Source organism: Gadus morhua, chromosome 13 (assembly GCF_902167405.1).
Source record: "Gadus morhua chromosome 13, gadMor3.0, whole genome shotgun sequence".
Lineage (NCBI taxonomy): Eukaryota > Metazoa > Chordata > Actinopteri > Gadiformes > Gadidae > Gadus > Gadus morhua.
The window spans coordinates 273,212-298,938 of NC_044060.1; the positions used below are offsets into that span (position 1 = coordinate 273,212).

Here is a 25,727-nt window from a genome sequence, read left to right on the forward strand (position 1 = left end):
AACGCATGCTTTGTAGAATAGAGCAAGGTTATAAACGGTGACAGTTTTCAGATAATGTTGTATTAAAGCAGGTGGTTTTGTGCACAAACATAAACGCTTTGCGACAAGTAAACACAGAAACATGGCCTTTTGCTTGACAATGCATCATGTATATCTGACTAACATGTACTTTTAACGGTTAGTCCCATTAGTGTATAATAAAGAACTATATTTTTGCCAGGTGTTTCTTTCCAAAATATCATAGTTTGTGAGAATTCTGGTTATTGAGGTATTGGATTCGGTGGTATAATGTACAACTTTAGACTAAAAAGGACAGTAGTTTGTAAGTCTAGTTTTTAAGAAAGACACACACACACACACACACACACACACACACACACACACACACACACGCACACACACACACACACACACACACACACACACACACACACACACACACACACACACACACACACACACACACACACACACACACCATTTCTGTTTGTAACCAAGCGGATGACCCCCGTGTTGACCCACAAAAGGTCATGGTTCCTAAACTGGCAGTGAGGGAACTATGGAATCCATTTTAAATCAACACACTGTTGCTGGGATACAGATTGTGTTGTGTGTTGTGTCTGAACCATTTAACTCATATTAACAAATTCACTTCTGAAAACAAAAGGTAGGTCCTGTATTGAATTGTTAGGGTCAATATTGTAGAAGTTAACTGTCACTTAATTAGCATCATAAACACCTTCTAAATACAACGTTATTTTATAGTTCAATATCTTCCTTCAAAGAAAATGGCTATGGCTATGCATTGCTCACGAGGCCAGGAAAGAAACCATTGTTATCTTTCCTTAAATTACACAAAGTATTCATTTCATTTATTGAAGACAACAAAACACAAACCAGCACCGGGAACGGGAGTCATGGATGAGCCACAGGAAGTGGGCCTGGAGAGGGCGATGAGCGCGACCACGTGTGACGTCTTCAACGAGCTGCGTCTGGGGGGGCAGCTGTGCGACGCGGTCATAGAGGCGGAGGGGCGGCGGTTCAACGCTCACAAGAACATCCTGTGTGGCTGCAGTCCCTACTTCAGGTGAGACGAAGGGCTCAGACATCACAGACATCAAAACTCTCCACAACCTAGCCCCCAGTTATCTCTGCGACCTCCTCCAAGAATACACTCCCTCCCGCTCCCTCCGCTCAACCTCTGCTGGACTACTATGTATCCCCACATCACGACTCACTTCAATGGGTGCCCGGTCATTCAGCTGTTCAGCACCCAGGCTCTGGAACTCCCTCCCCCCACACATAAAACAGTCAGACACCATTTCAACCTTCAAGTCACAACTCAAAACTCACTTGTTCAAACTCGCACACAACGTCTAACTGATCACTGTTTTGATTGTTTTTTTTTTTATCTATTTCTTATTGCTTATGTTTATTTATTTATTTTTTTATTTTTTCCACAATGTCTTGCTTTTTAAAAAATGTATGATGACTATATGCTCTGTAAGGTGACCTTGGGTGTCTTGAAAGGCGCCTCTAAATTAAATGTATTATTATTATTATTATTATTATCACCCTCCTCTTCGTCTGGGGAAGAGTCTGTTCAGCACAGGAGCGTGTGTGTGTGTGTGTGTGTGTGTGTGTGTGTGTTTGTGTGTGTGTGTGTGTGTGTGTGTGTGTATGTGTGTGTGTGTGTGTGTGTGTGTGTGTGTGTGTGTATGTGTGTGTGTGTGTGTGTGTGTTTGTTGGTTTGTGTCTGAGATAAGAATTATAGATAATATATAAGATATTGTGGATGCCGTATTCTTCCATATGAACACATTCGGTATTTCATGCTCTCCCCTCTTCACTGAATGCACATGCGGGCCGTGTCAACCCCTCCTCCGGTTGGGGCGCCTCCTGATCCTCCCAGAATGCACCTCTCTCCTGCAGGGCCCTGTTCACCAGTGCGGGCGCCCCCCCCCCGGCCGGCGGGGGTGTACCCCATCCCGGGCGTGGCGGCCGACACCATGCAGCTGCTCCTGGACTACGCCTACACCCGGCGGCTGGCCGTCAGCGCGGACACGGTGGAGGCCCTGCTGGTGGCGGCCGACTACCTGTCGGTGCCGGGCGCCGTGCGGGCCTGCTGCCGCTACCTGGGCGCCCGGCTCAGCGTGGCCAACGTGGTGGGCGTCTGGCGGCTGACCGCCCACTACCCGCTGCCCAGGCTGCGGCGCCGGGCCTACGGGTTCCTGCTGCGCTGCTTCGAGGAGGTGGCCCGCGCCTCGGAGGAGTTCCCCGAGCTGGCCCCGGGGGAGCTGGAGCGCCTCCTGGGGGAGGACGGCCTCAACGCCGCCCGCGAGGAGGCCGTGTTCGAGGCGCTGCTGCGCTGGGTGTCCCACGACGAGGAGGGCCGACGGGGCCACCTCGCACAGCTGCTGCTCAAGGTGGGGGGGCCCCGACACACCTCAGGGCTTTAGGGGGGGGGGGGCCTAACACACCTCAGGGCTTTAGGAGGGGGGGGCCCTAACACACCTCAGGGCTTTAGGGGGGCCGAAACACCTCAGGGCTTTAGGGGGGGGGGGGGGGGGGGCCCTAACACACCTCAGGGCTTTAGGGGGGGGGGGCCCTAACACACCTCAGGGCTTTGGGGGGGGGGGGGGGGGGGCCGAAACACCTCAGGGCATTAGGAAGGGGGGGGGCCTAACACACCTCAGGGCTTTAGGGGGGGGGGGGGCCCGATACACCTCAGGGCTTTAGGGGGGGCTTTACGCGATACTCCCCCCCCCCTGGGGGAGACGACTGGACCTCGAAACAGCTCGTGATGGATGTGCGTGCGTGTGTGTGCGTGTGTGTGGGTGTGTTTGTGTGTGTGTGCGTGTGTGTGTGCGTGTGTGTGCGTGGCAGGTCCGCATGGGTCTGATGGACGCCGGCTACTTCTGGAGCCGCGTGGAGAAGCACCCCCTGGTGCGGCGCGACGGGCGCTGCCGCCCCGCTGTCACCGAGGTGCTGCGGGTGCTGCGGGGCGGCCCCCCCGCCCGCCTGGACGTCCTCAACCCCCTGACCCGCCCCCGCCTGCCGCACGCCGTGCTGCTGGCCGTGGGCGGCTGGAGCGGCGGCGCGCCCACCAGCAGCGTGGAGTCGTACGACGCACGCGCCAACCGCTGGGTGGGCGTGACCGTCGAGGGGGAGGAGCCGAGGGCGTACCACGGCGCCGTTGTCCTTGGCGACGCCCTCTACCTCGTGGGCGGCTTCGACGGCGTCCGCTGCTTCAACAGCGTGCGGCGCTTCGACCCGGCGGCCCGCCGCTGGTGCCCGGCGGCGCCCATGCACGCGCGGCGCTGCTACGTGAGCGTGGCGGCGCTGGACGGCTGCGTCTACGCCATGGGCGGCTTTGACGGCCACCAGCGGCTCAGCAGCCTGGAACGCTACCGCCCCCACGGGAACCAGTGGACGCCGCTGGCCGCCATGAGCGAGGCCCGCAGCGACGCCAGCGCTGCCACGCTCCACAGCAAGGTGAGACCGCCAGGTGAGACTGCCAGGTGAGGGCCAGGTGAGACCGCCAGGTGAGACCGCCAGGTGACCGCCAGGTGTGACCGCCAGGTGAGACCGCCAGGTGAGACCGCCAGGTGACCGCCAGGTGAGACCGCCAGGTGAGACCGCCAGGTGAGAGCCAGGTGAGACCGCCAGGTGAGACCGTCAGGTGACCGCCAGGTGAGACCGCCAGGTGACCGCCAGGTGAGACCGCCAGGTGAGAGCCAGGTGAGACCGCCAGGTGAGAGCCTCCACCACCAGCTGAGAGCCTCCACCACCAGGTGAGAGCCAGCGCTGCGCTCTATTGGCCGATCCTAATTGAATCAGTGCTCCAGCTGTTGCAGAACGTGCATCACTCCGGACCCTGGCTTCCACCAGATACACTCCACACACACGGTCCAGTACATCACTGTGGACTGGAGGCCACCCAGAATCTCACAGGCGCACCGTAAAAACAAATGATATTGAACAACACAACCTTGTGTAAGGCTTGAGACGTCTGAGTACTTTGATATGTTTGATCACACACCACGGGAATGCACATGAGAGGAATTAGGTTAGAAGAAAGCTGAGAGAAAAGGTGTGTTGTAGAGCTTGAGATGAAGGTATCAAACCAGTGTGTGTGTGTGTGTGTGTGTGTGTGTGTGTGTGACATTGCGGTCTTCAGGTGTACATCTGCGGCGGGTTCAACGGCTCCGCGTGTCTCCAGAGCGCCGAGTGCTACGACCCGCGGGCCGACCAGTGGACCCTCATCGCCCCCATGGGCGGGCCCCGCAGCGGGGTGGGGGTCGCGGCCTACAGGGACCAGGTCTACGCGGTCCGTTTCCATGGCAACACACATCACGCTCTCTCACACACATGCAAATAGGTATTGGCCTAAATATTTCAATTTCTTCTACGGTTTAAGTTCATTCTGGAATTGTGTGTGTGCATCTGTCTATCTGTCTGTCTGTCTGTCTGTCTGTCTGTCTGTCTGTCTGTCTGTCTGTCTGTCTGTCTGTCTGTCTGTCTCTCTGTCTGTCTGTCTGTCTGTCTGTCTGTCTGTCTGTCTGTCTGTCTGTCTGTCTGTCTATCTGTCTGCTTGACGCTATCGTCTCCCTCCCTCCAGCTGGGCGGCTTCAACGGTGCGGCCCGCCTGCGGAGCGTGGAGGTGTACAGTCCGGAGAACAACGCGTGGCGCGCGGTGCCCTCCATGCTCAACGCACGGAGTAACTTCGGCGTGGAAGTGCTGGAGGGGCGGCTGTATGTGGCGGGGGGCTACAACGGCCGACCGTCAACGACCTGCCACGCCGAGCGCTACGACGACACGACGGAGGCTTGGAGCACCGTGCGCGACATGGCCGTGTACCGCAGCGCGCTCAGCTGCTGCGTGGTCACGGGACTGGCCAATGTGGCCGAGTACGCGTTCCCACGCCCGCCGCTAGCCCGGCCTGGACACCCGGACGCCCGGAAAGACGATTAATTAAACTGCACGAGTTCCTTGATGACTTCTATAGACTTATACTATTTTTATGCTACTACCAACTATATCGAAAGAATGAATACTTCCACCACTTACAATAATACTCTACGAGTCAAATATGTATCACAATTATTTTAATTCAACTTTGTTTAACTTTTTTATATTGAGCAATAGATAATAGCCTATATTTTATTTGATGTGTACCGCTATTACAATTGAATTGTACTTTTGGTACGAAATAAGTAGGCTAACCAGTCTAATATAATATAATATGGTATAAAACGATGAAACCTAATTTAATATAATAAATCAATTTTAATGTAATACAACAGAAAATAAATACACATTCTGACCGAACGAGGGCGGTGTGTCCTGGCGAACACCAGCCGGCGAGCGTTTGCCTCTGCGAGTCCTGCTCCGGAAGTGACGTCCTCGCTTGCTCTCTGAGCTCGAGAGGAGTCGGATGGAAGCCCGCGCTTGATCGGAACTGAAAGCTGAAGATACCTGAGGTCTGCGCGCCACGCCAGGCACCCACACCTTACACCTGAGCCACGAAAGACAGCGTTGGACTGGAAACAAGGTACACAACGCAGAACAGAACAGCATATTGTGAAGTTGTGTTCTTGACAGCAGAGTTGCTAGCGGACGAGCTAGGCGCACTCTCGTTCAGTGCGCATGGTTCGCGCATAAGGATGTTTATGTTCTGCCAAGTTACGCTACCTTATGCTACGTATCAAAATGTGCTACCTAGTGGTTCTGCGCGTGATCATGCAGACACTATTGAGTGTAGTGGGAGCATCGTTTGACAGAAGATATTGGTCTGCAGATCCAATACGCTACCAAACACATAAGGTAGCACTTTTCGATAGGGTAGTTGTATGCAGTGTTCTGCCGGCTGTCTGCTCCCTTGTCACTACATCGATCCGCTACCCGATCAACACATGCTACCCTATGTGTTTGGTAGCGTATTGCATCTGTAGATCTGTCAAACGATGCTCCCACTGCAGAATGACGTTATTGTACACCACTACTCACTCCATGTACATTGTTAGCATATTTTGATGCTGTATTATAACGTCTTTATTGGAGATTTCAGGGGAACAGTATGTGTACTACTACACTGGTCACTATGCAGGCATGCGTCTGCGCAGAACCACAAAGTAGCACATTTGGATAGGTAGCCTAACTTGACAGTACACCGTCTGAGGACTTTTCATTGAGCTTTGCCTCGTGCGGTTGAATCCCCAACGTACTCGAACCCAGCTAAGGCATTCTCATATTTATAGATCCCTTACCAGCTCACCCTCGCAGAGTCCATAGCCAAAGGCGTGCCGGCTGCGTCACACGACCTACTTAGTGTCTGGTGGGTGGCGGTGTGTGGGTAAGCAGTGAGTGCTTCTGTAGCAGGCGGTGTCCCAGCGGATCGTGTGTCCCACGGGTCGAGTCCCGGCTCCGCCATGGCTGCTCCCAACCTGCAGCAACCCAGCTTCCTCCTGGTGAGTCCTGCACTGGGTTCGGGTTGGCTCACCCCGTGGTGGGGTAGTGATGGATATAAATGGGTCCCACCCATACCACCTGCTGGTGTATACATTTTACTTTGAAGCGGACTAGCTTCAATGCTTGTATTGATTGTCTTGCTCTTGACATTACGATGTCATGTATCAGATGTTTGGTACTGAAAAAGTTGCTTTGTCATTTACTTTAGTGTTAGCATTCAATCTGTTGATTTGTTGTGCTCTCTGCAATGGTCATATGAGAGCCAAGGTTGTGTAAATCAGTGTAACAGTTAGTGTACATGGAGGGCCATAATATTGTAGGCTTTGAATTAATTTAAATATCAAACATTTGTCTATGTAATGTCTGTACTCCTGTGTGTCCTCACCTTGTATTGATTTATTCATCTGCTTCGGTCCCCAGGCCAACCTGAAATCAGACTCCACCACCAAGCCCCTACTACAGCGATGCCAGGACTTGGTGAAAGTCATCAATGACTACCCCGCCAAGGTACCATCAACCCACGATGTCATTCAGAACCTCTGTCCTGGTTAGACTCGTAGCAGCGCTCTAAAGGCTTTCCTCCACTCCGTATATGGTCATGTTATCGTTATCTAGGTTGAGTGTCTTCGGGGAACAGGTCTGCATCCATGCCGAGCAGGCGGTATGTTCTCCCCGGGATTGTTGCTCCCTGGGGCGGGTCAGGCGGGGGATAACGGCCCCTTTAAGGCCGGAGCCCCTGTAGTCTGAACAGCTGCTGCTCTCTGAGTCAGCAGACAGTGACTGGCTCTCACTGTCTCCTTACTCTCGCTGGAATGTAACCTTTGTGTTGTTTAAAGGTTTGCATTCCCCTGTTGCATAAAAAATGTCCATCCTAATACACCACTCTTAGATTTTTCTAATCAATTTATTGGGTTATTTTTGTATTTTTTTGCAAAGTCATTTTGCAAAGTAGCAGTTGTTGTGGAAGTTATCTTAAAAGTTTTATTAGAAATGGTTTATTTAGACACAGACCGTGAGTCAAAGAGGAATTGGATGGATAGTATAATGGTCAGGGTGTTTGACTATGGATGAAAGGTTCTGGGTTTGAACCTCCATATATGCATTCTACCTTCTACCTGTTCCTTAATACCATGTTTATAACTGGATAAAAGTGTGATGTCAGTTCAGACCGAGCCAGGTTCTGAACAACAGTAAAGCAGCTGTCGCACTGCTCTCGCCCACACAGAGGGTGGGCATGAGATTAACATAGTTCCTGTCAACATAGACACTGTCGCTGCATTACGTCCACCCAGAGACGGAATTCAATAAGCATTCTGTGCCCGCTGACTAAAGACGGTTAATGTTACTGGGGTAGGATGGTGGTTTCTCCTGCGTTCATCTCCAGGTGTAGTTCATTGTGCCGGCTCTGCTGTTGTTTTGCATTGGTACAATTATTGCTAGTAGGTATTTTGGGGTTCTGGTTGATTTCTGATGGGGACAGGACTGCTGCATCTTGATTTGTTGTTCATGCATTAGTTTCAACCCAAGTATCTCACATTTCTGTAGATGCTGCTTGCAAAGTGTGCATATTACTATTGCACATAAATCCAGATGATATAATTAGAGTAAAAGTAAGGGTTTGGTGTAGTGTAGTGTGTGTGTTGTGTACATTATCATGTTTGTGTGTTGATACGATGGTGTGTGTGTGTGTCCAGGAGCTGCATGCTGTCTTCCCCTGGCTGGTGGAGAGCGTGTTTGGCAGCCTGGACGGGATCCTCGCCGGGTGGAACCTGCGTTCCATTCCCTCCCGGGGCAACGGATACAACCTAGTGCTGGACTTCCTGGACCCCAGGTCAGTCCAGGGCCACCGACGCCACATAAAGGCCTAGCCTTCAGCCTGGAACACGACTTAGCCTCTTGTTGAAGCTATGTAGGCCTTTTGGTTTCCTGTCAGCCAATCTCTTCAGTCGATTTGAGACTGTAACTATGAAAGTTACCAGTCGAGTCACTCAATAGAATGACTCGACGGCTAGCCTTCCAATGTTAGCTGTTTGATTGGGAAACCAGCAGCAGTAGAAATGTTGACCTTGCGGTGCAATCATATTAGGTTTTCAAACACTCTGGGATATTTGTTCTAAACAAGGGCTTCTGGGAAGTTGAGTCTTTGTGATGACTGTGTAATATTCCATATTGACTCTTTGGGTTTTTCTCCACAGTGGTCCGATGATGAAGCTTGTGTACAAACTTCAGGCGGAAGAGTACAAGTATGAAGTCTCTGTCAGTCATCTGCCTGTAAGAGAAAGAACTACAGTTCTCTTTTATGAATCACCTCATTCAGTTGTGTGTTCATATTTCCAGCGTCACTATTCTTGTATCCACTGCCTCCTCATTGTTTCACTTGGGTTTATGAAGTCGACATGAAACATTTACTTACTCTGACATAAACTTTGCTGCGTTGCAACATGCTAGTACTTTTATTTTGAAATTATGGAATTGTCGACCTCTGATGGAGTGGCCCCTGGGACCCTGTTGTAGAACTCGTTGTGTGTTTGAAGGCCTGGTTGTTTGTTGCAGGGCCCGGTGAAGGTGTCCATCCAGGAAGGCGTCCTCCCAGACTGCCCTCTGTTCCATAACAAGCTGCAGTTTGCCAGGTCCGGTCTGCTTCCACTAAGTATCCTTCAAAGTAAAAGCCCCCCCTCCTCCTCCCTGGCTCTGAATCCATGTAGAGCTAGTTGTGCCTGGATTACATGAACAGCTCTATGGCTTTGCATTTTATCTATGCATTTTAACCGTATCCATGACGATGCTCAATGCCAATTGGCGGGAGAACTAATTGTTAAATATAGTGTTGTATGTTCGAGTTGATTTCCTTAACCTTCTGCAGATCCGTTTGAATACTACATGTTCAACTTCGCCCACAGTCTCCTCACAGTAAAGGTACAACATGTCTTCTTCTTTGAGTTAGAAGGTTAAAATATTGAGTTCCACTCATACGACATACGAAGCTGTGCACCATGGGTGATCGGGCCTTTTCTGCTGCTGCCCCTAGACTATGGAACGCCCTCCCTGACCACCTGAGGGCTCCACAGACTACAGCTCTTTTTAAACGGAACCTCAAAACCCATCTCTTTAAAAGAGCATTTAGCTAAACTTTCTTTGAGGTTCCCCTTTTAATCGTTTTTTTTGTTATTTTTTTTCTCTGAAGCACTTTGAGATTCTTGAATATAAAGTGCATTATAAATAAAATGTATTATTATTATTATTAGTTCCATGTAGAGAAGCTAGTCTGTTGCCCTCAGGTGGCGGTCCTGAAAATTGCAGTGAGAAAGTGCTGTTTGATTTGGTGCTTAATGTTTGATTGTTAACGCAGACTTTTGCGTACCAAGCTCTTTTTATTATTTTCCGTTAACTGCAGCAAGCGCAGCCATGTTATACACGTTGAATATTCCATGTTTATTCTTTCATTTCCATCAGTGCTGTGGTAGTTCACCATCTCCCAATAGTTCCTCCCTCTGTGATCCACTCAGTGTGAATGCAGTGTGATCTGACCGGTGAACCGTGTACCTGTGATCCACTCAGTGTGATCTGACCGGTGAACCGTGTACCTGTGATCTGACCGGTGAACCGTGTACCTGTGATCCACTCAGTGTGAATGCAGTGTGATCTGACCGGTGAACCGTGTACCTGTGATCCACTCAGTGTGATCTGACCAGTGAACCGCGTACCTGTGATCCACTCAGTGTGAATGCAGTGTGATCTGACCGGTGAACCGCGTACCTGTGATCCACTCAGTGTGAATGCAGTGTGATCTGACCGGTGAACCGCGTACCTGTGATCCACTCAGTGTGAATGCAGTGTGATCTGACCGGTGAACCGTGTACCTGTGCGTTCTCAGTGCATTCCTCCAGGCCAGCAGGGGAGCTGTACGGACTCTGCCTACTTCATGCTGGTGGACACCTACCTGAAGTACTTCCTGCCTACAGTGGGGGTAGTCCCGCCCTCTCCCTTCTCCGACGCCAGGGGATCTGTAACCACTCCGTCTCCAAGGTACGGGCCACCACCTCTGAACATCATGGCTGCTCCCAACCAATCAAGATGAAATCTAAGCTTTTGGCGACAAACCAGACAATGATGACAACCAAAAAGTGTGTGTGTGATGGAGTTTAACTGTTCTTTTGAATATCTTCAAGTTTTGTGTCCTTTTTTAGGGGTTATCATCAACCTAAAATAACACGCACAAGTAAATGAATAATACCTGTAGATCGGTTAGGTTTCAATGCATGAGGTTGGTTCCATAGGTAGAGAGCAAGTGTGGTACTATAAATCAGGTGTATGTGAACTTGTTTTTATCACCATTTCAGTGTAAACAATCAATATAAAATAGTTGTTTATTTTGTGGACCCGGTCCATTGGGGTAGATAGATAGGTTACCCTTTATTGCCCCAAGGGGAATTTGTCTTGCACTTGTGCTTATATGTGCTTCAAATCATCTAAGCACAAACTGCACATATGAACTCAAAGCCCTATACATACATACAGACTCAATGATAGAGAGGACGACAGTCTAATAAACCAATAACATACAGACTCAATGATAGACAGGACGACGGTCTAATAAACCAATAACATACAGACTCAATGATAGACAGGACGACGGTCTAATAAACCAATAACAAACAAATGAAGACTAACCCATCCACCAGAGGGTAGCGAGCCCCACAGCTCGTCCCTGAGGCTGATCTCCAGTAGGAGCTCCGTGTGACCCGCTGTGCTGTGCTCCCAGGCCCCAGAGCGTGGCGTTTGCGGGCTACGGCGTGCACAGCCCCAGCCTCCTGAAGCACCACATCTTCCACCAGCCCTCGGCCACGGCGGACCCGGCGGCCCAGGAGATCTGGAGATCAGAGACGCTGCTGCAGGTCAGGCCCCGGCCCACAGGGCCTTCCTCAAGGCCTTCTAGTCAGACACGTTACAGGGACACTTTGAAACACACAACGTTATCAATTGGACTTTAGAGAGAAAAGAGAATTGGTGTTACAAAGTAAGTCTGGTCTAATCAGGAACAGACCAACAAGTTCTTTTTTTTTTTTTTATCCTAACTCCAGATTATTATTATTATTATTTTTCTAAAGAGTATAGACAAAGTATGGTTTGTTGTCTTATAATTCTTTGGACATTTCAACAAGTAAAGGTTGTTCTTTACTTCTTTCTGTTCTCTGGACCCCAGATGTTTGTGGAGGTGTGGCTCCACCAATACTCTCTGGAGATGTACCAGAAGCTGCAGTCCCCCCAGGTGAAGGTAGGCTGCATGGCACACCTCCAACCTCTCCCCCTCTCTCTCTCACTCTCTCTCCCTCCCTCTCGCCCCCCCTCACCCATACACTCTCTCTTGCGGGCACACTTCCTCTCCTCTACTGCGCCCTGGCTACGACTGCACCTGATCTCTAACACACACACACACACACACACACACACACACACACGCATGTGCACATACACAAATTGATGCAAAGAGGAGATGCTGGGGATATTGGCATAGGGTAGGTGCTAGGATTGGACTCTAGGAAGGATGACTTACCTGAGGGAACCTTGTCACTTTACGAATGAGATCTGGTTGATAGGACAACCATCAAGCTTAATGAAATAAGAATAGTAGTAAAAAGTTTGACCATTTGCGTCATTTCTCCAACCTTTCCTGGATTCTTTCGCAGAAACAAACCGACCGTAGATCGGAATAGTTCACAGCGGGCGTTTACTCTCTGAAATAGCCAGGCTTGATGGTTCTCCTTTAATCATGACTGGCCCGGGGCAGGCCTGGGTGTGGCATCCACTCGAAAGCTGGCTATTGTTTTAATTTGTAATTCTCTTCAGATTAACACCAAAGGCCATGGGTTTGGTAAGAACTCGGGGATTATTTTCGACCATGCTGAAATCCCCAAAGCCTTGCTGATTCACTCTGTCTAGCCAAACTAACAGGAATCCACCGTGTGATGGTAAAAGGCTGATTACTGTCCCACGTTCACGCAAAGCAAGGGGGTCACAGACCCCTTACGGCCTTGCGGACCCTGACGTGCGCCTCCCAAAAATGTTAACCTTCCGTCGAGGCGACGCAGCAAGGGCTGTGATTGGTCCGCTTACTAAAACCCTACGCAGAACCATAAAGGTTCACGACTGCGTCGACGCGTATGCGACTATGCGTGGTAATTGCGTTGCGTGAACGTTGAACCATAATAAGCCCTTAAGGTCTTGTTATGACATCACTCCACCATTAACCAATCACAAACCAGCCTTTAGTTTGATCATCTAATGATGGGTTGCTATCGTTGTAGAGTTTGGCCTCATGCTATTGTAGTAACCCAAAACAGGGAGACATTTCCCTTGTTATTAATTCAACACGAGGCTTTAGTGTGACCAAACCACACTAGCCCTGTGTTAGACTTTTGTCAAGGCAACATGATAATGTGTTGTGTTTCTGCTGCTGGGTATTTGTTGTCAGTGGGACCTGTGCGATGCGGACTCCCCACAACTTCACCTCTCTACGTAGTAGTCCTTCTGTTTCCCCTCCTCACCTCTCTTCTCCTACTGTGAGCATGCTGCAAGGCTGTCACCATGTACGCCTCCATCCCTCTCTCTGTCTCTCTCTCCATCTGTCTCCATGTCACCTATCTGTCTCTAACTCTCCTGTCTGGCTCTTCTCTCTCCTATCTGTCTCTAACTCTCCTGCTGGCTCTTCTCTCTCCTATCTGTCTCTAACTCTCCTGCTGGCTCTTCTCTCTCCTATCTGTCTCTAACTCTCCTGTCTGGCTCTTCTCTCTCCTATCTGTACTTCTTCCATGCCTCTCCATTGTATAACCCCCTCCCTGACGTTGGGCATGAGCAGCATAGAGCCACTCTCATTGTAGGACTTCTGTGACAAGGGCAGGAAGGCCTTGTCCAGACTAGTACGCGGGCAATAAGGAATAAACATTTACTTGCATCTTCTCCCCTGCTCCAACAAACATTTACCGAGAGGTAGCAATGAAATGCTTTGATCCTGCACCCACCCAAACAGTGGACCTGGTTCTGCTTGACCCGGCTCCCCCCGTCCTGTCGTACAGGGGTCTCACCGCGGGGGTCTCACCGCGGGGGTCTGACCGCGGGGGTCTGACCGCGGGGGTCTGACCGCGGGGGTCTGACCGCGGGGGTCTGACCGCGGGGGTCTCACCGCGGGGGTGTGACCGCGGGGGTCTCAACGCGGGGGTCTGACTGCGGGGGTCTCACCGCGGGGCTCTATGCTGGCATGTCCTGCGCTGTGTGTATTTGCATGTCGTCTACTGTAGTGTTTTTGTGTACCGTAACAATGAGTCCTGTGATGTGTGTAACCGATCTGTCCGTTGGCCTGTGACTGGATGTTGCGTGGTTGGCTGTGTGAGAACGTCCTCTCCCCTTTACGACAGTGCTGGGATTAACTCCAGCAATACAGCGCCCCCTACTGGCACTTTGAGGTGACACATAACTATTTCAGCTCCCTGCTGTTCCCCATTCATGTCTGAAAGAATCCTTGTTAGTTATCTAATGTGAGTCAAATGGGATTGACCCAATAGAGAATTGGAGCCAGCAGGTTTGTTAGGTTTTTATTGTGAATTGTTCTGCGGTCTGGGCCTCAGGCTAGCGCTGGCAGACCGTGGAGTGCAGTAGTGGTAGGTTGCTAGGTGACCACGTAGTCCGGTAGGGATTCGTTACTGTAACTAACTGGAAATCAGTACGATTAATTTATTTTTATTTTATAATTTAATGGTTAAATAAAGAAGTTTATAATATCAATTAATCTCAACACATCGGCTTGGCCTAAAAGAAAGAGTAGTTTTATGTTGACTGCTTCCAATGTTGTGTTGGTCATACTAAAGAATGGTTTATTTCTTTTTTAGTGAATAATACACAACATAAGGAACTTAATAAAAATCGCACATTAAATCGCAATATTGGTCAAAATAATCGCAACTAGATTATTTCCCCAAATCATTCAGCCCTAGTGTCTAGGTGACCCCGTAGTCTGGTTCGGGTCTGTTGACTTGTTTTGAACATGAGGTGTAGTTTAGGTAGGTTGCTAGGTGATGTAGGGGATGGAGGACTGAAGTGACTCCTCCCAGGTGACCCTCCCCCTCAGCCCACTCGTACAGTGTGTTCCAACGGTCAGTATTTCTGTTTACACATTGTCTCTCCTTTTGTCCCTCTGATCCTCATTTCCTCCTTCCAAACGACCTCCTCAACCTTTCTCCTTTTTATTTGTCCCTGTCCTTCTTTTCCACTGTTCTCACGTGTTCCTTCACCTTGTATCCCTGTTGGTCCTCTTCGTCCACGTGTCCTCCTCCTCCTCCTCCACCTGGTGCTGTCTGGGGGTGCAGCTGGCGCTGCTGCAGTATCGGCTCTGTATGTCCAGCATGCCGTGTCAACCTCCCCCCCCGTCAGGCTCTGGGACCCTGCACACCTACCAAGTACTGTTACCTCTACACTCAGCCCCCCCCCCCCTACACACCCCGGGGGGTCCAACCCAGGTCGCGGGATGCAAGGTGCTCTTACACCAACCGATCACCTGACGGCCACCTCAGGTGAATCCCGTCTGTCCCCCTGCTACGGGCTACAACCAAGATGGCCGGCCGGTGAGACAGGCCGGTGGTCGCTGCCGGCGTCGGCCCGGACCGTCCTGTCATGGAGGTCCAGGCTCACGGGTCAGCGCCACAAGCCTTCCTCTGGCTTCCATTCAGGCCACTCTTCTGTGGCCGAGCCGTAATGTGGTTGGCAGGGCGTTGCCATGGTGACGACAGCCTCCTGAATAGTGATTGTCGACTGGTGGAAGCGTGCCGGGTTGGTCTAAGAGCACATGTAGGGTTCCTGTCTAGAATACTTCTCTTTAGTTATGACGAAGCACTTCCTCTTCATGACGACGCTAATGAGGTGCAAATTCAACCTTATTCCATACAGACTATGAGAGTTACTAATGAATACATAAAGAACAACAACATCCACTAATCACTTCATTGTTCAAAGTCTGCCCGATTAATTCATGCTCGAAGGCCATTGATTGGTCCGGGTCCCGACGTATCCTAGAGAAGTATCCTTGATGGCCATGAGCTACCTGGGTAGGACCGGTCTCCCAGCCCAACTGCACTGCTTTGTCTGTGGTGCTGCTGTGCTCATACAATCCTTTACAGCATGTCGCTCAACGCCTGCAGTGCTTTGCAGCTTTTTCTTCTCTTGTTTGTAAGTCGTGTGTCTTTGTCTGTTTGTGTTTGTGTATATGTAAGTGTTTTCCACTTACATATACACAAGGGAACAGTATGAGTGCTTACACTCTCCCCTGCATTATGTGGCTGGCATGCAGGGAGAAACGGGGCGTGGTTAAGCTGACCTGGGGCGTGGTTAAGCTGGCCTGGGGCGTGGTTGAGCTGGCCTGGGGCGTGGTTTAGCTGGCCTGGGGCGTGGTTTAGCTGGCCTGGGGCGTGGTTTAGCTGGCCTGGGGCGTGGTTTAGCTGGCCTGGGGCGTGGTTTAGCTGGCCTGGGGCGTGGTTTAGCTGGCCTGGGGCGTGGTTTAGCTGGCCTGGGGCGTGGTTTAGCTGGCCTGGGGCGTGGTTTAGCTGGCCTGGGGCGTGGTTTAGCTGGCCTGGGGCGTGGTTAAGCTGGCCTGGGGCGTGGTTAAGCTGGCCTGGGGCGTGGTTAAGCTGGCCTGGGGCGTGGTTTAGTTATGTGATTTAGATGGTGAAGCAGGAAGGGGTCTTGGTGCCGTGCTTCATTCTCTCTAGTCTGGCTTCCACCAGCAGATCAGAGAGAATCGAGGTCCACACACACACACTACTGCACCGCAGTCAAACACAGCAGAACAATAAGAACACAAGTCATTGAGAAATGTAAATTATTTATGATGGCATTTGATTTTCATATGCTAAAAAACATTCATAAGAAAATTGAGGCCAGGAAACTTTTGACTCTAGATTTTGATTGAGGCTAGATTTTGATTGAGGCGTATTATATACATTTTATAAATAAAATCTATGCAAAATATATAATCATAAAAATATACATCATAAATTAAATTGTTAACCTATTTTAGTGTCTTTCATAAATATCTAAAAAGTATTAAGATTCTCCATAGTGAGGTTTCTCAGGCCTCTGGCGGGGGTCTCTGGGCTCTGAATGCGATGCGTGAACGATGGTTATCCGGGGGCTGGTTGGCTGAGTCTTGATTAACTACCACTGTGCAGCGTTGCCATTTGCCGATTCACACAAGCTTGCTGCTGATTGGCCGATCCCCTTTTCGCCCCATGTAACCCGCCTTCCTCCCAGGAGCCCTTCAGCCCCACGGAGGAGCACGTGATGGTGGTGCGGCTGCTGGTGAAGCACCTCCACGCCTTCTCCTGCAGCCTGCGGCCGGAGCAGCTGGCGGCCGCCCCCTCGGCGCCCTCGGCGCCCGCCCACACCAGCCCTCTGGAGGAGTTCAAGAGGTGGGCGCCGTCCCTGCACCGGAGGCTCAGTGGGCGTCTGGGTCCCTCTGTCGCACGCACACACACGTACACGCGCACACAAACACGTGCACACACACGTGCACACACGCGCAGGCACGTACACGCGCACACAAACACGCGCACACAAACACGTGCACACACACGTGCACACACGCCCACGCACGCACACATGTACGACTACGCACACATGTGCGCGCGCACACACCCACGCACACACGTGCACACATGTAAACACACACGTGCACACGTGTGCACGACGTACACACACACAAACGTGTACACACGCACGAGTATGTCCATCCATCCCCCCAGAGCCTGCAGCTCTCTGGTCCTCTGCCTCCAGGGTGGTGGTGCAGCGGTTCGTCCAGCAGAAGCTCTACCTCTTCCTGCAGCACTGCTTCGGACACTGGCCTCTGGACGCGTCCTTCAGAGCCGTAAGCCCCCCCGTCTGGTCCACACTCACCACTACATCAGTACTCAGGCCTTCATACTGATACTACTGGGCCATATGTCACTATTATTTAATGTTTAAATTAGAAAAGGGTTGATTGGATATTAGACATTGATCTATGTGTACAGTTTAAACCCTGACTGTGCTCATGTGGGTTTGCTCTGTACTAGTTCAAAGACCTAATGAAGACGTATAGTCCTTGCCTTACCTCTCAGCGTGGTTAATGTGCGGTCCGTGTGTCAGGTGCTGGAGACCTGGCTGAGCTACATCCAGCCCTGGAGGTACACGGGAGAGAAGGGCCCCCCCCAGCCCGACCTGAGCCGTACCGTACCCGACCGCTGGTGAGGAGGAACCGCTGCCCCGGCTCCTGATTGGGCTGGAATCAACAGTCAGCCAGCGTCGTAGTAACCATGACGACCGGCTCCTGATTGAGCTGGAATCAACAGTCAGCCAGCGTCGTAGTAACCATGACGACCGGCTCCTGATTGAGCTGGAATCAACAGTCAGCCAGCGTCGTAGTAACCATGACGACCGGCTCCTGATTGAGCTGGAATCAACAGTCGGCCAGCGTCGTAGTAACCATGACGACCGGCTCCTGATTGAGCCCGGAATCAACAGTCAGCCAGCGTCGTTGTAACCATGACGACCGGCTCCTGATTGAGCTAGAATCAACAGTCGGCCAGCGTCGTAGTAACCATGACGACCGGCTCCTGATTGAGCTGGAATCAACAGTCGGCCAGCGTCATAGTAACCATGACGACTGGCTCCTGATTGAGCTGGAATCAACAGTCGGCCAGCGTCGTAGTAACCATGACGACCGGCTCCTGATTGAGCTGGAATCAACAGTCAGCCAGCGTCGTAGTAACCATGACGACCGGCTCCTGATTGAGCTAGAATCAACAGTCAGCCAGCGTCGTGGTAACCATAACGACCGGCTCCTGATTGAGCTAGAATCAACAGTCAGCCAGCGTCGTAGTAACCATGACGACCGGCTCCTGATTGAGCTGGAATCAACAGTCAGCCAGCGTCCCAGTAACCATGACGACCGGCTCCTGATTGAGCTAGAATCAACAGTCAGCTAGCGATACAGTAACCATGATCCGCGGATACTCACAGAACTAGAATCAACAGTCAGAACAGGTTATAGTAACCATGCCGACTGGATTCTTCCAGAACTAGAATCTACCCCCACTGGGGGGTTTGGGATGGTTTCTTGCCTCGGGGTTGGACTCCCGACCTAAACGTTCTGGTATCAAACCCCAAACGTCAGCCTGTTGGTGTCCTTGAGAAAGATGCCCTAACGCCTAGCTGGCCCTGGAGGACGTGTATCGGTAGTCGGCTGGAAGCCACGTCAGATAAAGGATAAATGGTACCACATGACCTGCAGCACCTGTCCTTAACGTGGCCTGTTCTCTCGGTTCACTGTGTTCTGTGTCAGGGGTTCCTTCGTGGAGGAGAACCTGCTCATGTACACCAAGCTGTTCCAGGGGTTCCTGAACCGGGCCATCCGTACCGACCTGGTCAACGCCAAGAACGCCCTCATGGTGTTCAGGGTGGCCAAGGTCTTTTCCCAGATGAACCTCCCTGACATGATCCAGAAGGGTGAGGGCCACCAACGCAGCTTCCTGGTGTTTACGTGTGTCGCCTTGGTTACTGTCGGAGTCACACCGAGCAGTCTATGAATATGCTTTCCTCAGACCTTACTAGATGCCAAACGCCCACATTTTATCTGCTGAGTTGCCTAACAAACAGAATGAATGCTGAGGCTACCAAACAGAATGAATGCAAAGATGTGGTGATGTTGAGATCCACGAGGCTTTGTAGAGAGTCTAGAAATGTATTTTGAGCACCAGTAGGTGTTGGACCGGGGGGTCATTGATTGTTATTTAATGACCACTTGATTCTGGTTCCTCTGTTTATCCTCTGGTTTAACACTTTGTGTTGCCGTATCTCTGATCCCAATGCTTGTTCCCTTCTTTAAACTGCTGCGTTAAGCACTGTACTGTGGTGGGGGCCCTTTACCAGTAGAGCCTGGTCCCTGGTGTTAAGCACTGTACTGTGGTGGGGGCCCTTTACCAGTAGAGCCTGGTCCCTGGTGTTAAGCACTGTACTGTGGTGGGGGCCCTTTACCAGTAGAGCCTGGTCCCTGGTGTTAAGCACTGTACTGTGGTGGGGGCCCTTTACCAGTACAGCCTGGTCCCTTCAGGTTAAGCACTGTACTGTGGTGGGGGCCCTTTACCAGTAGAGCCTGGTCCCTTGGTGTTAAGCACTGTACTGTGGTGGGGGCCCTTTACCAGTAGAGCCTGGTCCCTTGGTGTTAAGCACTGTACTGTGGTGGGGGCCCTTTACCAGTAGAGCCTGGTCCCTTGGTGTTAAGCACTGTATTGTGGTGGGGGCCCTTTACCAGTAGAGCCTGGACCCTTGGTGTTAAGCACTGTACTGTGGTGGGGGCCCTTTACCAGTAGAGCCTGGTCCCTTGGTGTTAAGCACTGTACTGTGGTGGGGGCCCTTTACCAGTAGAGCCTGGTCCCTTGGTGTTAAGCACTGTACTGTGGTGGGGGCCCTTTACCAGTAGAGCCTGGTCCCTTGGTGTTAAGCACTGTACTGTGGTGGGGGCCCTTTACCAGTAGAGCCTGGTCCCTTCAGGTTAAGCACTGTACTGTGGTGGGGGCCCTTTACCAGTAGAGCCTGGTCCCTTGGTGTTAAGCACTGTACTGTGGTGGGGGCCCTTTACCAGTAGAGCCTGGTCCCTTGGTGTTAAGCACTGTACTGTGGTGGGGGCCCTTTACCAGTAGAGCCTGGTCCCTTGGTGTTAAGCACTGTACTGTGGTGGGGGCCCTTTACCAGTAGAGCCTGGTCCCTTGGTGTTAAGCACTGTACTGTGGTGGGGGCCCTTTACCAGTAGAGCCTGGTCCCTTGGTGTTAAGCACTGTATTGTGGTGGGGGCCCTTTACCAGTAGAGCCTGGTCCCTTGGTGTTAAGCACTGTACTGTGGTGGGGGCCCTTTACCAGTAGAGCCTGGTCCCTTGGTGTTAAGCACTGTACTGTGGTGGGGGCCCTTTACCAGTAGAGCCTGGTCCCTTGGTGTTAAGCACTGTACTGTGGTGGGGGCCCTTTACCAGTAGAGCCTGGTCCCTTGGTGTTAAGCACTGTACTGTGGTGGGGGCCCTTTACCAGTAGAGCCTGGTCCCTTCAGGTTAAGCACTGTACTGTGGTGGGGGCCCTTTACCAGTAGAGCCTGGTCCCTTGGTGTTAAGCACTGTACTGTGGTGGGGGCCCTTTACCAGTAGAGCCTGGTCCCTTGGTGTTAAGCACTGTACTGTGGTGGGGGCCCTTTACCAGTAGAGCCTGGCCCCTTGGTGTTAAGCACTGTACTGTGGTGGGGGCCCTTTACCAGTAGAGCCTGGTCCCTTGGTGTTAAGCACTGTACTTTGTTTGTCCCCCCAGGGGAGCAGCTGTTCCTGGAGCCGGAGCACGTCCTCCACCACCGCCAGCCCCGCGGGGTCACCACCCCCACCCAGGGGGGCAGCTTCCTGTCGTCGCGGCAGCGGGCGGTGCCAGACTGCGTGTTCCGGGTGAAGAGCCACGTGTACGCGCTGGAGGGCCAGGACTGCCAGTACAAGCAGATGTTCGGCCCCGACCTGCGGGGCACGGTGAGTGGGGTATGAGGGGGGGCGGGGTGGTTTGAGGGGGGTATGAGGGGGGTATGGTATCACCGGGACCACCATGAATCCACTGTTCGTGTTCCAGGGGAAAAACTGCTTATTTATTTAGTGCATATATTTTAATTATTTAGTGTGTAATAAATAATTGTTTAGTGTAATACAGAGACTGTAGTCTATCCACAAACAAGCCAGTCAGACAGCACCTTAACTAACACTGTGTGTAGGTCTAACACTGTGTGTGGGTCTAACACTGTGTGTGGGTCTAACACTGTGTGTGGGTCTAACACTGTGTGTGGGTCTAACACTGTGTGTGGGCCTAACTTCTGCGTGTGTGGGCCTAACTTCTGCGTGTGTGGGCCTAACGCTGCGCGTGTGGGCCTAACGCTGCGCGTGTGGGCCTAACGCTGCGCGTGTGGGCCTAACGCTGCGCGTGTTGGGCCTAACGCTGCGCGTGTTGGGCCTAACGCTGCGCGTGTTGGGCCTAACGCTGCGCGTGTTGGGCCTAACGCTGCGCGTGTTGGGCCTAACGCTGCGCGTGTTGGGCCTAACGCTGCGCGTGTTGGGCCTAACGCTGCGCGTGTTGGGCCTAACGCTGCGCGTGTTGGGCCTAACGCTGCGCGTGTTGGGCCTAACGCTGCGCGTGTTGGGCCTAACGCTGCGCGTGTTGGGCCTAACGCTGCGCGTGTTGGGCCTAACGCTGCGCGTGTTGGGCCTAACGCTGCGCGTGTTGGGCCTAACGCTGCGCGTGTTGGGCCTAACGCTGCGCGTGTTGGGCCTAACGCTGCGCGTGTTGGGCCTAACGCTGCGCGTGTTGGGCCTAACGCTGCGCGTGTTGGGCCTAACGCTGCGCGTGTTGGGCCTAACGCTGCGCGTGTTGGGCCTAACGCTGCGCGTGTTGGGCCTAACGCTGCGCGTGTTGGGCCTAACGCTGCGCGTGTTGGGCCTAACGCTGCGCGTGTTGGGCCTAACGCTGCGCGTGTTGGGCCTAACGCTGCGCGTGTTGGGCCTAACGCTGCGCGTGTTGGGCCTAACGCTGCGCGTGTTGGGCCTAACGCTGCGCGTGTTGGGCCTAACGCTGCGCGTGTTGGGCCTAACGCTGCGCGTGTTGGGCCTAACGCTGCGCGTGTTGGGCCTAACGCTGCGCGTGTTGGGCCTAACGCTGCGCGTGTTGGGCCTAACGCTGCGCGTGTTGGGCCTAACGCTGCGCGTGTTGGGCCTAACGCTGCGCGTGTTGGGCCTAACGCTGCGCGTGTTGGGCCTAACGCTGCGCGTGTTGGGCCTAACGCTGCGCGTGTTGGGCCTAACGCTGCGCGTGTTGGGCCTAACGCTGCGCGTGTTGGGCCTAACGCTGCGCGTGTTGGGCCTCTAGGTCCTCAGGTTCATCCAGATGATCGCCCAGGCCCGCCAGACGGCCAAGAGGATCTCGGACCACTCCCAGGAGGCGGCCGCCAACACCTCCTTCCTGTCGTGGTTCGGGATGGGCTCGGCGGACCCCAACCACGCCTACGGCGGCTCGGAGCTGGACGAGACCGGGGAGAACGTCAAGAAGACCCACGAGTTCCTGGACCGGGCGCTGGAGAACCTGTGCCAGATCTTCAAGGTGCCTTACTTTGTGTCTAACAGATGGAGGGGGCTTCAGCTCATCCGATATCAGGAGGATGATGATGATGAAGTAGTCGACACTTTTTATCTGTTCTAATGGTAGCATTGGAACTATCCACATTCTGTTGACATTTAGCTTAGTTAGCGTTAGCCCTGGACCTAGCCTTGTGTTGACCTGTGTGTGTGTGTGTGTGTGTGTGTGTGTGTGTGTGTGTGTGTGTGTGTGTGTGTGTGTGTGTGTGTGTGTGTCCCTCCAGCTGAATGCCGGGCAGCTGGGTCAGATCATCTCCACCCTGGGTCTGTCCCAGGACAGCGTCGGCTCCAACCAGCTGCCGGACTGCGTCCAGGGGGAGGGCGGGCTCATCCTCTCCGACCTGGGGCGCATGCAGGTCAGCAGGGGGGGTGAGGGGGGGAGAGTGAGTGTTGGGGGGAGAGTTAGTCTGGCTGAGCTGAAATGGACAGCGTCTATAGCGCTAGCGTGGGATTCCACCGCTACTCCTCCCCTTCCTGTTGCTGGCTCTCCCGTATTGTGCTCCCCCTCAAACGAGGCAGTAGGCAGTATGGGGAGTTTGAAGAGGACTTTGACAGCGCTGTAAAGCTAGCATGTTTGGTTACAGCATTTGCTGAGGAAGAAAGATGTTCTTGCCTGTTTTCAATAGGCCAAGTTGTATACATCGAGCGTGGCCTATTGTGAGCAGGGAGCTAGCAGGGCTAACGTTCAGTTCGGCCTCGGAGACTTAAACACAGTATTGTGTCCTTTAATATAACTATAAAAGGATCTTCACATACATCTTTCATAGTTTTTTGTGGCGTGTGCGGTTGGGATTGAGCCATCTCTCTGACAGCCTCTGAGCGTGAAGACGTTCCCTCCCCCGGCACTATTCTGCATGGACACCGCTGCTGCTTCCCGGGGTTAGCCCCGCCCTGGACGATTGTGATTGGTTTAAAGAAATAAAAACAGGCCAGCCCAGTTTCCCCCCGGATAGACGGCTCTAAATAGCGTGGTTCCAGACCATTCTACTTGCTGTAGGTTAGTCTGGCTTTGCGAGACTAGGGGAGAGTGAGAGAGAGAGTGAGTGGGGGGGGGGGAGAGAGAGAGAGTTTCTGTAAGTCTTTTTTGGATGACAACATTGCAGATGTGGCTCCAGATGTGCAACTCGAATGCCAACTGCCAGTTAGGGTTAGGGTTAGGGTAACCCTAACCCTAACCCTAACCCAGGCACCGCCATATTACTAAATATATTTAAACGTCTACACATTTGAGCTGCAGGTCAGTAGGGATGTGGGGAGCTCTTTTTTTGTTTTACTGGATGTACCGCATTTCTGAGTTCTTAAAGTCTGAGTTAAAGTATATATTCTAAAGGAAGGACGCCTCAAAGTAGACGGAAGACATTGGGGTTCAACCAGGCAAACTAACCACTAGAATATCATCCCACTAAAGAAAGTGTGTGTGTGTGTGTGCGCGTGCAGATCATCAACGGGCTGCGGCGCTTTGAGATCCAGTACCAGGGGGACCCCGAGCTGCAGCCCATCAGGAGCTACGAGAACGCAGCGCTGGTCCGCCTGCTCTACCGGGCGTCCTCGCTCCTCAACCAGAGGGTAGGCTCCCTCCCCACGCTCACATCGCCTTGTGCTAATGTTGCGCTCGCTAACATGGCGTCGTAGATAAGTATGCAGACTACGTATCGCGTTCGGCTGCTAAGCATGCGTCAACAATGCTGCCATCTTGCCGCGGGTTAACAAAATGAATGAATGAAGGTCCGATGTGCAGAGGTCAGAGGTCGCCCAGTCAAAATCGCCATGTTTCTTTAAGCGATAGGCGCAGAAGAAGCATGTTTATTAAGAAGCATAAATCTATAAAAAAATATATATATATCTATATATATATATAGATGTATTTTTATTTTTTTACCATAATTACTACGAACACATGTGTGACGTATCTCATAAACCAAACCCGCTCGAAGACGCTTAAGAAGGTGATTTCGAGTCCGACGGGGACCTCCGCCCCATCGGACTGCTTCCATTCAGGTGGTTACCAAGATGGCGGCAGCGTTGATCCGTACGTTCCACTGACCAGCACAGCTCAGGTGATATACCTTTGGTGTTGTGCTAATGTTGCGCTCGCTAACGGTACAACAAGGTTTACCATTGCTAAACTTCCAGCTGATTGATTGTACCCCCCCCTCCCGCTACAGTTCGGCGGCCACATGGCGGCGCTGTGCTCCAGGCCGGGCTTCCTGGGCCGTCTGGGGCGCCACTACCTGGAGGGCCCGGCCTCCCCGCGGCTCGCCAAGAGCGTAGTGACGCGGCGGACGCTGGAGCGCGGCCGCCGGCCCGGCCTCAGCCTGCGGCCGCTGGCCAGCTACCGCACGCTGCTGCTCCTCATGCTGCTCTACCTGCTGGGGGCGCTGGTGTCCCTGGGGCCGGTCTGCAGCACGCTGCTGCTCCTGGCCGGGGCCCTTCTCCACGGCCTCCTCCTCACGCTGCTGGGGGACAAACTCAAGTCGCACTAGGGCCTCCAGCGCAGACCCCCCCCCACCAATAACACCCAGAAGGGGACCACCACACACCTGCCAATAAACGCCCTGACACTGGCCTGCAGCGTTGGTTCCATCCTCTGCTGCGGGCAGAAGAGCTTCAGTCTGGTTTGTTGCCGATAAACGTTGGTGATGGTTTCTGACGGGTGCTTCGCTCTGCAGAGGTCAATCGCGCGTCCGATAAGAACTCGTCCAATCAACGCCGGAGTATTTGCCTTCTGGACGGTGTTTCTACAGCTGTTCAGATTTAACTTACTAGCTTTTTTGATGGGTTCTATTTTAATGGTCTAACCTGTAATTATTTTTTTATATATTTTCTTGGACCTCGTTGAACGGTCCAGAACTTGACCAAGGCATGGATGGTCTATTTTTCAGTGGACGACTGAGGAATGTTTTGGCACAATGTCCTCAATAAATCAATCTTTTTGCAGCATGTGTTGTCTGTGGTTTGTATCTGACCTTCTACATAAGCTAGGATTGTGTGGGAAGAAACTGGTGCATAAGGCAGTGAAGGTAACGACA

The 25,727-nt window shown here is 52.2% G+C and overlaps 2 protein-coding genes across 10 annotated transcripts; both read left to right on the top strand.

Moving 5' to 3' along the window:
• Positions 1 to 1,913: 1,913 nt before the first annotated feature.
• On the top strand, positions 1,914 to 5,135 carry LOC115557075 (kelch-like protein 10). Its single transcript, XM_030374661.1, has 4 exons — positions 1,914 to 2,426; positions 2,887 to 3,495; positions 4,181 to 4,330; positions 4,622 to 5,135. The coding sequence occupies exons 1-4, from the start codon at positions 1,914 to 1,916 to the stop codon at positions 4,973 to 4,975; spliced, it is 1,626 nt and encodes a 541-aa protein (XP_030230521.1). The 3' UTR covers positions 4,976 to 5,135.
• A 253-nt stretch (positions 5,136 to 5,388) lies between these two features.
• Positions 5,389 to 25,638, top strand: smpd4 (sphingomyelin phosphodiesterase 4). 9 transcript variants are annotated; one of them, XM_030374416.1, is made up of 21 exons: positions 5,389 to 5,555; positions 6,380 to 6,471; positions 6,893 to 6,979; positions 8,167 to 8,303; positions 8,668 to 8,743; positions 9,026 to 9,122; positions 9,336 to 9,388; positions 10,347 to 10,498; positions 11,235 to 11,367; positions 11,676 to 11,747; positions 14,833 to 14,922; positions 16,769 to 16,926; positions 17,291 to 17,381; positions 17,642 to 17,739; positions 18,837 to 19,000; positions 20,846 to 21,051; positions 22,433 to 22,663; positions 22,923 to 23,054; positions 24,136 to 24,264; positions 24,633 to 24,755; positions 24,864 to 25,638. In XM_030374416.1, exons 2-21 carry the CDS (start codon positions 6,433 to 6,435, stop codon positions 25,179 to 25,181), a joined length of 2,586 nt encoding a protein of 861 aa, XP_030230276.1. In that variant the 5' UTR covers positions 5,389 to 5,555; positions 6,380 to 6,432; the 3' UTR covers positions 25,182 to 25,638. The 9 variants fall into 9 exon arrangements, with proteins under 9 accessions (XP_030230276.1, XP_030230279.1, XP_030230283.1 ...); XM_030374419.1 differs by having other exon boundaries at positions 11,676 to 11,741; XM_030374417.1 differs by having other exon boundaries at positions 5,396 to 5,555; positions 6,262 to 6,471.
• Positions 25,639 to 25,727: the final 89 nt, after the last annotated feature.

Bases quoted from the DNA above. Each gene is read 5' to 3' on its own strand.
- LOC115557075 (XM_030374661.1), top strand. From the start codon at position 1,914: ATGCACCTCTCTCCTGCAGGGCCCTGTTCACCAGTGCGGGCGCCCCCC. The intron at 2,427-2,886 runs GTGGGGGGGCCC...TGTGCGTGGCAG, and splicing joins TCGCACAGCTGCTGCTCAAG to GTCCGCATGGGTCTGATGGA. The intron at 3,496-4,180 runs GTGAGACCGCCA...TGCGGTCTTCAG, and splicing joins CTGCCACGCTCCACAGCAAG to GTGTACATCTGCGGCGGGTT.
- smpd4 (XM_030374416.1), top strand. From the start codon at position 6,433: ATGGCTGCTCCCAACCTGCAGCAACCCAGCTTCCTCCTG. The intron at 8,304-8,667 runs GTCAGTCCAGGG...TTTTCTCCACAG, and splicing joins CTGGACTTCCTGGACCCCAG to TGGTCCGATGATGAAGCTTG. The intron at 19,001-20,845 runs GTGAGGGCCACC...TTGTCCCCCCAG, and splicing joins CCCTGACATGATCCAGAAGG to GGGAGCAGCTGTTCCTGGAG.